Source organism: Oncorhynchus clarkii, chromosome 18, assembly GCF_045791955.1.
Source record: "Oncorhynchus clarkii lewisi isolate Uvic-CL-2024 chromosome 18, UVic_Ocla_1.0, whole genome shotgun sequence".
NCBI lineage: Eukaryota > Metazoa > Chordata > Actinopteri > Salmoniformes > Salmonidae > Oncorhynchus > Oncorhynchus clarkii.
In genome coordinates this window covers 23140422-23155785 of record NC_092164.1, presented here as the reverse complement: position 1 = coordinate 23155785, position 15364 = coordinate 23140422, and the positions used below count along the sequence as shown (strand labels likewise).

Below are 15364 nucleotides of genomic sequence, written 5' to 3'. Positions count from 1 at the left end.
ACCCCAGTGATCCGTGCTACGGTTTGCTGTCTCCAAAGGTGGTTTGGTGTAACCTAGCCTGGGCTGGCATCCAAGTTCATTTAACTGTGGATCTTTTTATCAGCGCTATTTGACCTGATTGTTCAGCCTCGCTTGCTAAGAATAACACACCCTTATGTTCAAACGTGTTGCAAAAAAACAGTGGATCTCTTCAGAGGATGCGGCCTACGGTATAATGTGTCCTGCTGTATACATATCACTGGCCTACTATGTATACATGTCATATGATGATATGATAATGACAATGCCACCTCATGTCGTTTCCTTCAGAGCTTCTGATGTCCAGAATGGAGACCTCTGCCCCGACGACCACAGAGAAGAAAGGCTCTGGTCTGGATGGAAACGGCTTCACTGACCTCCCGAGGAAACTCTCACCTTCAGCTGTCACCAGAGGTACTGTACACTTTTCTTCAATGACTTTTAAAGAAGAAGGGAGGAAACGGTTGTAGTTTTACTGGAAGGATAAGGGTCTGCCTCTGTTCTTATGTGCACCTCGACTCCAGGTTGGTTTGAGCACTTCTCCTGCTGACACAGGTTTTACTGTAAGGATAAGGGTCCCTGCATCCCTTACTCCCGTTCACACTGTAAGACTGTCACACAGAGACTGATTGGGCCGGGGGTAAGGAGGAGGTTTGAGAGAGAACATGCACATGAACTATACATATGAAAGATAAAACGCTGTCTTGGGAGAAGTTGCTCTGGGCTCTAATCGTCCCCGATAAGGCTCTTCCTGTAGCACCTGGAGCAGTCAGAGGTGACTTACAGTAGAGCTGATAGGAATCAGTAATGTAACGCAGGGCCCTGTTAAAGAGCATCATTAATACTGAACAGGTACTGTAGCATAGCTGTGTGTGTGTGTGTGTGTGTGTGTGTGTGTGTGTGTGTGTGTGTGCAAGTGTGTCTGTCACGGGGAGAAGATCATAAAGACTAAAGACAGTGACGTGGCTCGATTTGGGGGCATAATCTCTGATTAATGGTTTGTATAACTACATGGGGCTGGCCTGGGAAAGGTCAATTGGCTGTGTTTGTTGAAATTAATGAAAAGTAGCAGTGTACCTCTTTCATCGGGCGGCCGGGAGAGACAGAGAGAGAATGCATGTTTTAAAGATGTCAGTGAATGTGTGATGAAAGGCCAGTATAATGAGGTTGAAAGACCTTGTTCTTACCTCCAGAGTATCACACTGATAAATTACTAAAAATGTCTGGTAGAGTAGAGTAGCAGTGGGCGACATGGCCCTTCCTTCAAAGATTGACAGAGATGCCGATTGACGGCTACCTTTGAAATGGTAATACAACTTCTTGTGATTTAGTGACATTTTTACTCTTTAATGAAGGGCTTGGTGGCCTGCCATGATAAAGAAATATCCATTAATTGTTTAAGGAAGAACAAAGATAAAAATAGGCCATTCATTTTTTTTGTCCCTAACGATTGACATCAGACCCAATTTTTTTGAAACCTTCTATAGACCTCAAGTTTGTTTTCATAGCCTTGTGGAGTTTGCAGAGCACGGCCCGTTAGTCCAACAATAATTGAAGGATTTTGCGTGAGAATATGGGAAGACAATTTGAGTTGACAAAGAGTTCAAATAGTAGGGGTCTATAAGGGGGATTCTGTGATGTCTTAAATGTCTACTAGGAATTCCTGCTACAGAATCAAGTCGTTTTTCTCCTCATTTAATTCAGAGTGAATCCTAATTCTTTAACCTATCAGAAGGGCCAAAGCTAATTTGTTAATTAGACCAATTTCAAGATGTCACTGATAACTTCAATTAATACACATGTATGAGGACACTAATAACACGGATAGTTTTGTCTTTGAAATGACGTTCAAGACTAGTGTCCACCGCGATGAGTAGAGACAGACAGACAGAGAATGCATGTTTTAAAGATGTCAGTGAATGTGTGATGAAAGGCCAGTTTAATGAGGTTGAAAGACCTTGTTCTTAACCTCCAGAGTATCACAGTGCTGGTAGAGCAAAGCTCCGTGGACAACATGGCCCTTCCTTTAGAGATTGACAGAGATGCAGGTTGACGGAGATGCAGGTTGATAGAGGTGCAGGTTGACAGAGGTGCAGGTTGACAGAGATGCAGGTTGACAGAGATGCAGGTTGACAGAGGTGCAGGTTGACAGAGGTGCAGGTTGACAGAGATGCAGGTTGACAGAGATGCAGGTTGACATAGGTGCAGGTTGACAGAGATGCAGGTTGACAGAGATGCAGGTTGACAGAGATGCAGGTTGACGGAGATGCAGATTGACAGAGATGCAGGTTGACAGAGGTGCAGGTTGACAGAGGTGCAGGTTGACAGAGATGCAGGTTGACAGAGATGCAGGTTGACAGAGGTGCAGGTTGACAGAGATGCAGGTTGACAGAGATGCAGGTTGACAGAGATGCAGGTTGACAGAGATGCAGGTTGACAGAGATGCAGGTTGACAGAGGTGCAGGTTGACAGAGATGCAGGTTGAAAGAGATGCAGGTTGACAGAGATGCAGGTTGATAGAGGTGCAGGTTGATAGAGGTGCAGGTTGACAGAGGTGCAGGTTGACAGAGATGCAGGTTGACAGAGATGCAGGTTGACAGAGGTGCAGGTTGACAGAGGTGCAGGTTGACAGAGGTGCAGGTTGACAGAGATGCAGGTTGACAGAGGTGCAGGTTGACAGAGATGCAGGTTGACAGAGGTGCAAGTTGACAGAGATGCAGGTTGACAGAGGTGCAGGTTGACAGAGGTGCAGGTTGACAGAGATGCAGGTTGACAGAGATGCAGGTTGACAGAGGTGCAGGTTGACAGAGATGCAGGTTGACAGAGATGCAGGTTGACAGAGATGCAGGTTGACAGAGATGCAGGTTGACAGAGATGCAGGTTGACAGAGATACAGGTTGACAGAGATGCAGGTTGACAGAGATGCAGGTTGACGGCTACCTTTGAAATGGTAATACTACTCGTGATTTAGTGACATTTGTATTATTTAATGAAGGGCTTGGTGGCCTGCCATTATTAAGAAATGAAAGATTAATTGTTTATTAGGCTAAATCAATCTAGGACATATTTTGCATACACTATAAATGGGACATGAATCAAGTGGGACTTTGTTTTCAACAACTTGTTTCATGTCGACATCTATATCGTTAATTCAATTCTATTTTCCAGCTAACTCACTCATTTTTTATTACTCTACAATTACTTAAATCATATGGCTGGCCATGAATAAGCATTTCTAATATGGAGCTTGGAATGTCTGAACAATGGTTCTTTTGTCGTGAAGGAACATGGTTCCAGACCTGAGCCTTCTGGCAATTAAGAAAACGTTTGATCTCCTACGAACCCGAAAATCCTAATCTGTTAATGTGATCACCCTCTCTAATTTAATCTCAGCATGCCTTCCTCAATGGAGCCAATTCACACACGCTGAGGTCATATGTTAAAAATACTCTCGGCCGCAGCGAGCGATAGAGAGGCCCTTCTGTTTGGGCCAATCGTCTTCTGTGGATAAGCTCCCTCAGCCCCGTAGAGAGGGTCTTGAAAGTAGGTTGATTTGCCACCCCACCCTCTGTCTCCTCCCGGCCCTGCTATAACTATGCTTTCCCCTGGTCTGCAATGGCTCAGGTTCTGCTGGGTCTCTGCCTGGTCCCTGTTCCAGGCTTGAGTTTCTCTCTGTCCTCCCTGGCTGCGGATCTAGCAGTGGAGCTGCTGTGTTAAACCCGCATCCATCGGCCTCTCTCTTCCATTAACTCCTTTACCCTATCACCATTAGAATAGTGTCACGGTCCATATTTGAATCATAATAGCACCACACACTCACACCCTCAGTCCAATAGAATCCGGTCTGGGTAGAACCAGCTTACCGAGTTACAGCTTCATAGGTCTAAAAATCTGCCAGCATACAAAGACAGGGCAATTACTTATCTCAATAACATGCATTATTATTCCTGTTTGCCAGACACAGATAAGTGAGTATGCAGTATGAGCGCAGCCAAAAGAGACAAGGTCCTTGAACTTAAAAAGCACATTCCCGAGCAGAACCGCCTCCTGCTTTGGAATGAAAAGTAGACCATTGTAATATACCGCCTCTTGTTCCCGGCGCTGTAGCTTTACTGTCAGTGTGTAGTTTACTACGGGCTGGTGGATTCTTGTCAGCTAAGTCGGGCCCACCACAGAGGACCAGACATGGCCGACCAGCTCCATTATAGAATCCCCCCTGTTTTATTCTCCTGTCTGTGTTATTTATTCACAACAATATCTTCTCTATCAGAGGACAGGGCTAATGCAGAGTTTTAATATGTTATTTACGCGTAAAATAAAATAAAATAAAAAACAAGCGCTCTATGTGTGTAGACCGGAAGGGTGGGGGTGCAATGAATGGGCCGCTCCGCTCTCCCATCTTTTATATCAGAGTTTAACAATCTGGATTGCTAATAGAACCATTTATCACGGAGCGGTCATTTATTTGATGCGAACATGCAGGCAGCCCAGGTCTGGTCTCCGATCCCAGAGGTCTATGGAAATGGGGGGTGGCGTCGACGCGTGCACACATTGGATCTCAAGTAGGAGTCACTTTGTTTAAAATGGGGGCCCAGGTGCACCGACCGGCCTCTGTCTGGTCCTGTTGATGGGGGGGGGGGGTAGTTGCTGCTCCTGTCCACAGTCTGTATTTTATATTGGTGGAAGGACCAGGAAGGTGATGTTAACTGGACCTATAAAAAGTCTGGAGTTGAACTTCTGGACTGCAGCCCACATTGTTTACTGAAGCATGGCTGGCCTCACTTTCTGTGTGTGTGTGTGTGTGTCTGTGTCTGTATGTGTTTGTTCATTGGTAACTGCCGGGCCTGGACACAGCACAGCTAACCCTCACCACTGGGCCATGCACAGGGTTTTGGTTCCCTTTAATGAATTGAAATGAGCCCCTGTATTTTCAGTGACAGCCCGCATCTGTCTGGTTAGCGGTTGTAAAGGCTGCCGGCCCGGGCAGACCGGGTGTATAGGTTTATGGGGTTTCATGCATGACTTTTATGATTTCAAATCCGTTTCATAATTTGCAAGGCATTTACAGACATCATACATTGTCGAAATTGTGCAGAGATTTTCGGGAAGAGGTGAATATTTGCCTTATAATGTTATTCAACTCTTATTGATATGTGTTGATAAATATAATTTTATTATTTGAATAAAAAAAAAAATAAATAGTTGTATGCTGGTGAAATATAGGAAGGTCTGTAACGGGCTGAGAAACCGGAAAAGAGCAACGTTTGTTTTCAAAGGACTAAGCTATTTGTATACCTTTTTCACCTCTCTATCCATGCTTTCTAAACTAAGCCAATGGGGCCAGAGCTGGCGCTATTCTGCTGGTAATGTTTGATTCACTGGCTTTGGTGGCTGGTGACATACATCTTGCTGAGAGTGAGTTTGTCATTGGAGAGGGGGATTGATGTGGCGCGGCGAGCGCCTCTCGGCCCCCTGGTTCTCCCCTGCAACGCTCCGGCTCTTTCTGCTGAGTCGGGCCGCTGGTAGGGAGAATGCCAAGTACTTAGCACCTCCCGGTCTGGCCCCCTGGACCCGGGGCCAGGCCTAAACAGAGTCCCACAGCCCCCACAGGCCAGGCCTAAACAGGCTCAGAGAGTCCCACTGTGCCAGAGGAGAGGAGCGGAGAGGGAGAGGACCGGTGAGGGAGAGGAGCGGAGAGGGAGAGGAGCGGAGAGGGAGAGGAGCGGAGAGGGAGAGGAGCGGTGAGGGAGAGGAGCAGAGAGGGAGAGGAGCGGAGAGGTAGAGGAGCGGTGAGGGAGAGGAGCGGAGAGGGAGAGAAGCGGAGAGGGAGAGGACGGTGAGGGAGAGGAGCGGAGAGGGAGAGGAGCGGAGAGGGAGAGGAGCGGTGAGGGAGAGGAGCGGAGAGGGAGAGGAGCGGAGAGGGAGAGGAGCGGAGAGGGAGAGGACGGTGAGGGAGAGGAGCGGTGAGGGAGAGGACCGGTGAGGGAGAGGAGCGGAGAGGGAGAGGAGCGGTGAGGGAGAGGAGCGGAGAGGGAGAGGAGCGGAGAGGGAGAGGAGCGGTGAGGGAGAGGAGCGGAGAGGGAGAGGAGCGGAGAGGGAGAGGACGGTGAGGGAGAGGAGCGGAGAGGGAGAGGAGCGGAGAGGGAGATGAGCGGAGAGGGAGAGGACGGTGAGGGAGAGGAGCGGAGAGGGAGAGGAGCGGAGAGGGAGAGGAGCGGAGAGGGAGAGAAGCGGAGAGGGAGAGAAGCAGTGAGGGAGAGGACCGGAGAGGGATAGGACCGGAGAGGGAGAGGAGCGGAGAGGGAGAGAAGCGGTGAGGGAGAGGAGCAGTGAGGGAGAGGAGCGGAGAGGGAGAGGAGCGGAGAGGGAGAGGAGCGGAGAGGGAGAGGAGCGGAGAGGGAGAGGAGCGGTGAGGGAGAGGAGCGGAGAGGGAGAGGAGCGGAGAGGGAGAGAAGCGGAGAGGGAGAGGAGCGGAGAGGGAGAGGAGCGGAGAGGGAGAGGACCGGTGAGGGAGAGAAGCGGAGAGGGAGAGGAGCGGAGAGTGAGAGGAGCGGTGAGGGAGAGGACCGGTGAGGGAGAGGAGCGGAGAGGGAGAGGCGCGGAGAGGGAGAGGAGAGACAAGGGACAAAACAATGAGATATATTTTCTTCTGAGCCTGTTTCCTCTTACAGATGATGACTTATGCCTATGTTATTCTTGAGGTAATGAACAGAGGTAATGATCAATGACGGACGGCACTGTTGTAGCTCTCTTTACTGGGCTAAACATTGCTGGCTGTTAAAGTGCTTAGGTCCTATCATGCCTTAGTCGGTATGAAGGTGGCTAGAGCTAACAGTAACATTATTTAGATTGGATAGGAGAAATGGAATCCCAGACCCTGGTCAATGGGTCCTCTGCTAGATGGATGGAGATGGAGGATGGGTCTGGGCTGTGTAAATAGTGTTTTAAAGAGAGGTGTGTTAGCGATAAAGACGCTTTCTTTATCACCTCCTTAATGTCTGGTCCTAGGGCCGGGGGCTGCCTGGCTACAGCAGGGAATAATTGATGGGGGCTGAGGCTGGATCGAGGATGTACGGGCCCCAGCCCCCGGCCCCCACCACTGGCTCCCTCTGCAGCAGCAGCACATGAGCTACTGGGGGACAGGCAGGGAGCACTCGGGGGTCAGGCAGGGAGCACTCGGGTGTCAGGCAGGGAGAACTCGGGGGACAGGCAGGGAGCACTCGGGGGTCAGGCAGGGAGCACTCGGGGGTCAGGCAGGGAGCACTCGGGGGTCAGGCAGGGAGCACTTGGGGGTCAGGCAGGGAGCACTCGGGGGTCAGGCAGGGAGCACTTGGGCGTCAGGCAGGGAGCACTCGGGGGTCAGGCAGGGAGTACCCGGGGGTCAGGCAGGGAGCACTTGGGGGTCAGTCAGGGAGCACTCGGGGGTCAGGCAGGGAGCACTTGGGGGACAGGCAGGGAGCACTTGGGGGTCAGGCAGGGAGTACTTGGGGGTCAGGCAGGGAGCACTCGGGGGTCAGGCAGGGAGCACTCGGGGGTCAGGCAGGGAGCACTCTGGGGTCAGGCCGCTGGCAGAGAGAAATGCGGCAGAAAAAGCCTCTGCGTCCCCCAGTCCACCTCTTCCTACTAGTCCAAAAGGACGGCCACTAATCTTCCTGAGAAGGGAATTTTATTTTCTTGTTTCTTTCTCTCTCTCTCTCTCCTCTCTCTCTCTCTCTCCCCTCTCTCTCTCTTCTCTCTCTCTCTCTCTCTCCTCTCTCTCTCTCTCTCTCCTCTCTCTCTCTTCTCTCTCTCTCCTCTCTCTCTCTCTCCTCTCTCTCTCTTCTCTCTCTCTCTCTCTCTCTCTCTCTCTCTCTCTCTCTCTCTCTCTCTGTCTCTGTCTAAATGAGGCCTTCTCAGGGAGAGTTCAGAGAGGAGAGACAAGCCCCCTGCCACTGGGAACTAAGGTTTACTTACAACTCAGACAGACTGGGATCTCTCATTCTGAACAACCTTGTGGCATTTTATATCCATATATCCATATCCAAAAATGCAATTAACAGTGAACAGTAACATATACTGTGCTTTTGAGAGAGGATAAAGAAACAGGAAGGCATACTATATCGGTAGTGTCTAATACGAGCATGTACTGATGAAGAAGTCAATGGAATGAATTACAGTTGGACATTTTGAACTGGATTTCCTCTCGTTCCAGTTGGGTCATTTGTAGCTGCTGTGCTCTTAGGTAGTAGTGGTCGTAGTCTTTCAATAGAGCGTACAAGTCTTTCCACATGGAAACACTCGGTTGTTCTGAGGACAGAATAATCGGGCTTGGTAATGGGATTTCTTTCTGCACAAATACATTTCTGTGGCATTTTTTGTAAACATTTAGCTAGTTGGCTTTCCAAGATGCCGTCTTCCTACTCCCTTTTATGTGAACTTGGACTTGGGGGACTGGCTAGCCATGAAGATTAGGTAGACTAAGTGAAAACAGAAGTGTTTTCTTATTTTTTTTGTCCATTTACAGGCAGGGCAGTAGATTGCCCAGATAAAACCTACTCTCTCTCTCTCTCTCTCTCTCTCTCTCTCTCTCTCTCTCTCTCTCTCTCTCTCTCTCTCTTTCAAGAAGTTGTTTCTTGTTGTGCTGGGATATGCTTGTGATTAGAGCGAGTTAAAAGTTTAAAGATGAATGGCCTAGATACTCAAGATATCAGATATATGTTATGTTGCGTGATTTTTGTTTCCCTCAAGCGAAACAGCTCATGGAAATAAAACCATAGCCACTGCAGCTGTATTGAATGTCTAAGACTGTGAATTATTTCAAAAGGTGAGACCTCTGTTATTAAAATACAACTATGCCAAGGTGACAATAGTAAACTATCAATCTAGGTATTGTTAGCTAAAGGCTTGGTTTTCCGGTTTATCACTGTGAATCAAGAGGAGCTTTCTAGACCTTATTAACAGTCCCTGTAATAATGGGTATCAAACAATACTTGTCCCATTGGTTTACTTCTATTCCAAGTTCAAAGTCTAATGTAATAGTGAGCTTTGGGCAACAACGTCTAGAGACATAAATCTATCAAATCCATTAGACTTAGTTAGCATGCACTGAGCACAAAAAAACAACATACTACATTCCTGGAGATTTACAAGTGTTGGAAGAGAGGTTGGGAGAGGTTGAGAGAGGTTGAGAGAGGTTGGGAGAGGCTGAAGAGGTTGAGAGAGGTTGGGAAAGGTTGAGAGAGGTTGAGAGAGGTTTTGAGAGGTTGGGAGAGGTTTTGAGAGGTTGAGAGTTTTTGAGAGGTTGGGAGAGGTTGAGAGAGGTTTTGAAAGGTTGGGAGAGGTTGAGAGAGGTTGAGAGAGGTTGGGAGAGGTTGAGAGAGGTTTTGAGAGGTTGGGAGAGGTTGAGAGAGGGTTGAGAGAGGTTGGGAGATTGTTGAGAGAGGTTGAGAGAGGATTTGAGAGGTTGGGAGAGGTTGAGAGAGGTTGAAAGAGGTTTTGAGAGGTTGGGAGAGGTTGAGAGAGGTTTTGAGAGGTTGGGAGAGGTTGAGAGAGGTTGGGAGAGGTTGAGATAGGTTTTGAGAAGTTGGGAGAGGTTGTGAGAGGTTTAGAGAGCGATATATGGATGCTTCAGGGGATTAAGAGTCTAACTCCCCCACTTTTTTCCCCCTTCTTCTTCTTCTTCTTCTTCTTCTTCTTCTTCTTCTTCTTCTTCTTCAAGAAGCGGCATACCATTCCCAGCAGGTTCTGATTTAGCGCTGCTTTCCCTGTCGTGTGTTGTGTTCTTATAAGTTCAAATTACTGCCCTTGTAGGCTGCAGTACAGGCCCAGTGAGCTACCCTTCTCAGACAGAGAGGAGAGGGTTCTGCAGTCTAGAACATGGGAATCTGCTGCCACTACCAATGCTCCAGTGATCCCTAGCCCACTGCTCTGAGTTAGGGATGCAGCCCAGCCCTAGACTGCCACTGTTAGCTTACTGTCTGACAGTGTAGCCACAGGGCCTGTGGATTACCCAAACCATAATAAACAGATACAGGGGAAGGGGAGCACGTGGGAAGGGAGACGGTACACACACACACACACACACACACACACACACACACACACAGACACACACACACACATGCACACACACTGGACCGGGGACAGCTAGCGTGGTGCACTCCTTGTGTAAACTGATCAGGGCGTGGGACCCTAGCGAGGGGCAGACGGGTCATCTGGGCTCAAACCAGACTGACTAAAGTTCTCATAACGGACCTCAGCTTAGACACATCTGCCCTCTGCAGAATTAAAGCACAACACGTGTGTGTGTGTCCGATTAGCTCGTAACCTCATACGGTCAACTGAGGTTCACTTTATCATGACGCTGTGTGTTTATCTGGAACATGGAGTCTTCATTGCAGTGGGCTGGGTCAGTTGCTCAAAGAAGAGGCAAGCTGAGGCTACACCTCTCTCAGCCTCTCCCCACAGAGCCTCTCAGAGCTCCCGCTCCGCATGTTCAGTAGGTAACTGATGGGGTCAGGACTGGAGCACCAGGCAACAGGACAGCAGATGTACTCATGTGGTACTGATCTGTGATACTCACCCATCCAGAAGAGAACACATCAGGAGTTATTGAGCATTGCAAATCACTGTGGTTGCAGCAACAGTCTGTGTTTCAGGCGCTTTTGTCGTGTGCGGGTGCTTGCCCTGCTGCACACATTGCTCATTTGCATGATGAGGGGAGGATAAATGGGTAAAGGGGAAGAGAGTGAGAGGGAGGAGAGGAGGAGACAAGAGGACAGACAGCCTTGGGTGAGTCCTGACTGGGCCATGCGAGACACCATCAGAGTGTTTGTGTTGTGGTGTAATATTGCTTTGTTTTTCTCTCCTCCTCTGTTTTTCTTCACTCGATCGTGTTGTGTTTTGTAGACATTACCCTGCCAAGAGTAGTCTGGCTGGCAGCCAGTTGTCCCTGGGCTCCAGGTGAACCCTCCCTCCCTCCATTAGTCAGTCAGGCAAGCCTCACCCTGCTGGGGGAGATGAGGAGAGGAGACTCCCAGGCGTCTTGGCTCTGTGAGGGCCGTCACGGCTGTGCCAAACCCCCAAAACAAGCTCCCGTCCTCCCACATCATTCTGCCTGGTGGTGCTGGTAGGATCAGTCTGACAATGCTAAGTGTGGAGTAGATCCGTTCACACCTTCATGCACACTACAAACATTGAGGTTAATACAGTACAGTGAGGGGAGGAAGTCTAAACATACACATGTATCACATTAATGCAATAATTTTAAAAATGAATTTTACCTTTATTTAACTAGGCAAGTCAGTTAAGAACAAATTCTTATTTTCAATGACGGCCTAGGAACAGTGGGCCTGTTCAGGGGCGGAACGACAGATTTGTACCTTGTCAGCTCTGGGATTTGAACTTGCAACCTTCCGGTTACTAGTCCAACGCTCTAACCACTAGGCTACCCTGCCGCCCCATGAATGAATTAGGGCTCCCTACATTTTGTTAATTGGACCTGAAATAGTTTCAATTCACTTGATAACTAGGTACTTTGAATAGCTTGTGGCTTGACCCAAGTCGTTGATTAATTCCCCCGATAATTTTACAAAGATTAAAATGAACAAATAAAGAAATGCTTATTCATTTAAGCAATGATAATAAAGGCCCAAAGAGTTGACGTGGAAATATTGCCCATCCCAGCATGGGGCCCGTTCCTAACTCCATCTGACAAAAGAGAGAGAAGGAGGAGAGAAATAGAAGGAAAGAGGCGGCAGGACATGAGAAATCTGTGGGCTGAAGCAGAGAGGCAGAGAGAGAGAGACATAGGAGACTGGATGGGTGGGTGTGGAGCAGGGTGGCGAGTCGGAGGGGGTTCCGTTTGGATCAACAATGAGACCCCCTCACATCTATTCAGGCCTCCTGCTTCAGTTGTCCATCATAATGACGTGATTTTGTTTGGATTTAAGACTGGTTAGTGGTAACACCAGCGTTTCCCATGCGTATTCAGCCCCAGACAGTGAAGAAAATGTAGCTTCTATGAAGCAATTTGTCTTTGTAATGTTATCAAAAAGGAAAATATGAGCTATGAGGTGGGATATTGGATATTTCATTAAATAAATAAGGTCATTTTTTGGGACATGTATCATCAACTCCTAGCCACTTCAGTTCCCTCAAACTCCTTTTTTGAGGCATTACCATTCATAGGAAAATACATATTGTAGCAAATACATTTTTTATACAAAATAATAATAATTTGTCCCCTTTTGTGTTTCAGTTGCAATATTTAACTGCTTTAGTAGTAGTGCAATAAAGTTGACCTATTATCACACTGCTTAAAGGGATTTGAAATAAGAGAAGGCGGACTAATTGCCTTGTGACTACGGAGACAAACAGCTGGAGATGAAGCAATAACATCTCATTAAGACAGTCAAGAGTTTACTACGCAAATCAAACCTCAAAGTGAGGTTAAAACACCACAGCAGTGTATTTGTCCGCTAATTATGAATCGTTACAAAAAATACCAGGTTACAGTACATTTATGGAGTTGAAATCAAATATTATAACAGTGAAATCTCAGGTGTTCCACCTCTGTTAAAAGGTCTTGTATTTTTAAAATAGTTTTACTGTAAAACCTATAACACGTCCAGTCCACACATCACCAGTGGCCCATGGCCAACTGCTAATGACTATAAACAAGTGCAGGTGGTTCAATTCCCTGATTGAGCCGTATTTTCCCTCATAAGCACAGCGAAGTCAACGGGCCCCTATTAGCAAGCCGTATTCTCTCTCTGAGAGAAGCAGAGAGAATTTGAAAAGACTTCAATAAAAGGCTCTTAGTAGGAGTAGGAATCCAGACCAAATCCAAATGCATATTTACTATACATTTCTTGAGCACACAATTCAATGCTCTCACATACGTGTATAATGCACACGGATAATGTAAAAGCAATCATCGGATAGTTTAGTTCATCAATCGAGCTGTAGTCCATGAAACACAGAACAGGAACACCCTTGCAAGTATTGGAACTTCAAGTCAGGCAGTCTCCAAAGTTACAGAGAGACCCCAGTAGAGCTGGGAAGTCCCACCAACCTCCAGTGGAACTGACAGAACTAGACCCCAGTAGAGCTGGGAAGTCCCACCAACCTCCAGTGGAACTGACAGGACTAGGCCCCAGTAGAGCTGGGAAGTCCCACCAACCTCCAGTGGAACTGACAGGACTAGACCCCAGTAGAGCTGGGAAGTCCCACCAACCTCCAGTGGAACTGACAGGACTAGACCCCAGTAGAGCTGGGAAGTCCCACCAACCTCCAGTGGAACTGACAGGACTAGGCCCCAGTAGAGCTGGGAAGTCCCACCAACCTCCAGTGGAACTGACAGAACTAGACCCCAGTAGAGCTGGGAAGTCCCACCAACCTCTAGTGGAACTGACAGGACTAGACCCCAGTAGAGCTGGGAAGTCCCACCAACCTCCAGTGGAACTGACAGGACTAGACCCCAGTAGAGCTGGGAAGTCCCACCAACCTCCAGTGGAACTGACAGGACTAGACCCCAGTAGAGATGGGAAGTCCCACCAACCTCCAGTGGAACTGACAGAACTAGACCCCAGTAGAGCTGGGAAGTCCCACCAACCTCCAGTGGAACTGACAGAACTAGACCCCAGTAGAGCTGGGAAGTCCCACCAACCTCCAGTGGAACTGACAGGACTAGACCCCAGTAGAGCTGGGAAGTCCCACCAACCTCCAGTGGAACTGACAGAACTAGACCCCAGTAGAGCTGGGAAGTCCCACCAACCTCCAGTGGAACTGACAGGACTAGACCCCAGTAGAGCTGGGAAGTCCCACCAACCTCCAGTGGAACTGACAGGACTAGACCCCAGTAGAGCTGGGAAGTCCCACCAACCTCTAGTGGAACTGACAGGACTAGGCCCCAGTAGAGCTGGGAAGTCCCACCAACCTCCAGTGGAACTGACAGGACTAGACCCCAGTAGAGCTGGGAAGTCCCACCAACCTCCAGTGGAACTGACAGAACTAGACCCCAGTAGAGCTGGGAAGTCCCACCAACCTCCAGTGGAACTGACAGAACTAGACCCCAGTAGAGCTGGGAAGTCCCACCAACCTCCAGTGGAACTGACAGAACTAGACCCCAGTAGAGCTGGGAAGTCCCACCAACCTCTAGTGGAACTGACAGGACTAGGCCCCAGTAGAGCTGGGAAGTCCCACCAACCTCCAGTGGAACTGACAGGACTAGACCCCAGTAGAGCTGGGAAGTCCCACCAACCTCTAGTGGAACTGACAGAACTAGACCCCAGTAGAGCTGGGAAGTCCCACCAACCTCCAGTGGAACTGACAGGACTAGACCCCAGTAGAGCTGGGAAGTCCCACCAACCTCCAGTGGAACTGACAGGACTAGGCCCCAGTAGAGCTGGGAAGTCCCACCAACCTCCAGTGGAACTGACAGGACTAGACCCCAGTAGAGCTGGGAAGTCCCACCAACCTCCAGTGGAACTGACAGAACTAGACCCCAGTAGAGCTGGGAAGTCCCACCAACCTCCAGTGGAACTGACAGGACTAGACCCCAGTAGAGCTGGGAAGTCCCACCAACCTCCAGTGGAACTGACAGGACTAGACCCCAGTAGAGCTGGGAAGTCCCACCAACCTCTAGTGGAACTGACAGGACTAGACCCCAGTAGAGCTGGGAAGTCCCACCAACCTCCAGTGGAACTGACAGGACTAGACCCCAGTAGAGCTGGGAAGTCCCACCAACCTCCAGTGGAACTGACAGGACTAGACCCCAGTAGAGCTGGGAAGTCCCACCAACCTCCAGTGGAACTGACAGGACTAGACCCCAGTAGAGCTGGGAAGTCCCACCAACCTCCAGTGGAACTGACAGAACTAGACCCCAGTAGAGCTGGGAAGTCCCACCAACCTCCAGTGGAACTGACAGGACTAGACCCCAGTAGAGCTGGGAAGTCCCACCAACCTCCAGTGGAACTGACAGGACTAGACCCCAGTAGAGCTGGGAAGTCCCACCAACCTCCAGTGGAACTGACAGAACTAGACCCCAGTAGAGCTGGGAAGTCCCACCAACCTCCAGTGGAACTGACAGAACTAGACCCCAGTAGAGCTGGGAAGTCCCACCAACCTCCAGTGGAACTGACAGGACTAGACCCCAGTAGAGCTGGGAAGTCCCACCAACCTCCAGTGGAACTGACAGGACTAGACCCCAGTAGAGCTGGGAAGTCCCACCAACCTCTAGTGGAACTGACAGAACTAGACCCCAGTAGAGCTGGGAAGTCCCACCAACCTCCAGTGGAACTGACAGGACTAGACCCCAGTAGAGCTGGGAAGTCCCACCAACCTCTAGTGGAACTGACAGGACTAG

At 49.1% G+C, this 15364-nt stretch overlaps 1 protein-coding gene across 1 annotated transcript in view; it reads left to right on the top strand.

Annotated features, from left to right (window-relative positions):
• The first annotated feature begins 317 nt into the window (after nucleotides 1–317).
• LOC139372534 (zinc finger protein GLI2-like) overlaps nucleotides 318–15364 on the top strand; it is a 78754-nt gene continuing 63707 nt past the window's right edge. Inside the window, exon 1 of the mRNA XM_071112272.1 lies at nucleotides 318–432. Coding sequence (XP_070968373.1) covers nucleotides 318–432 — 115 coding nt within the window. The remainder of the gene's footprint in view (nucleotides 433–15364) is intronic.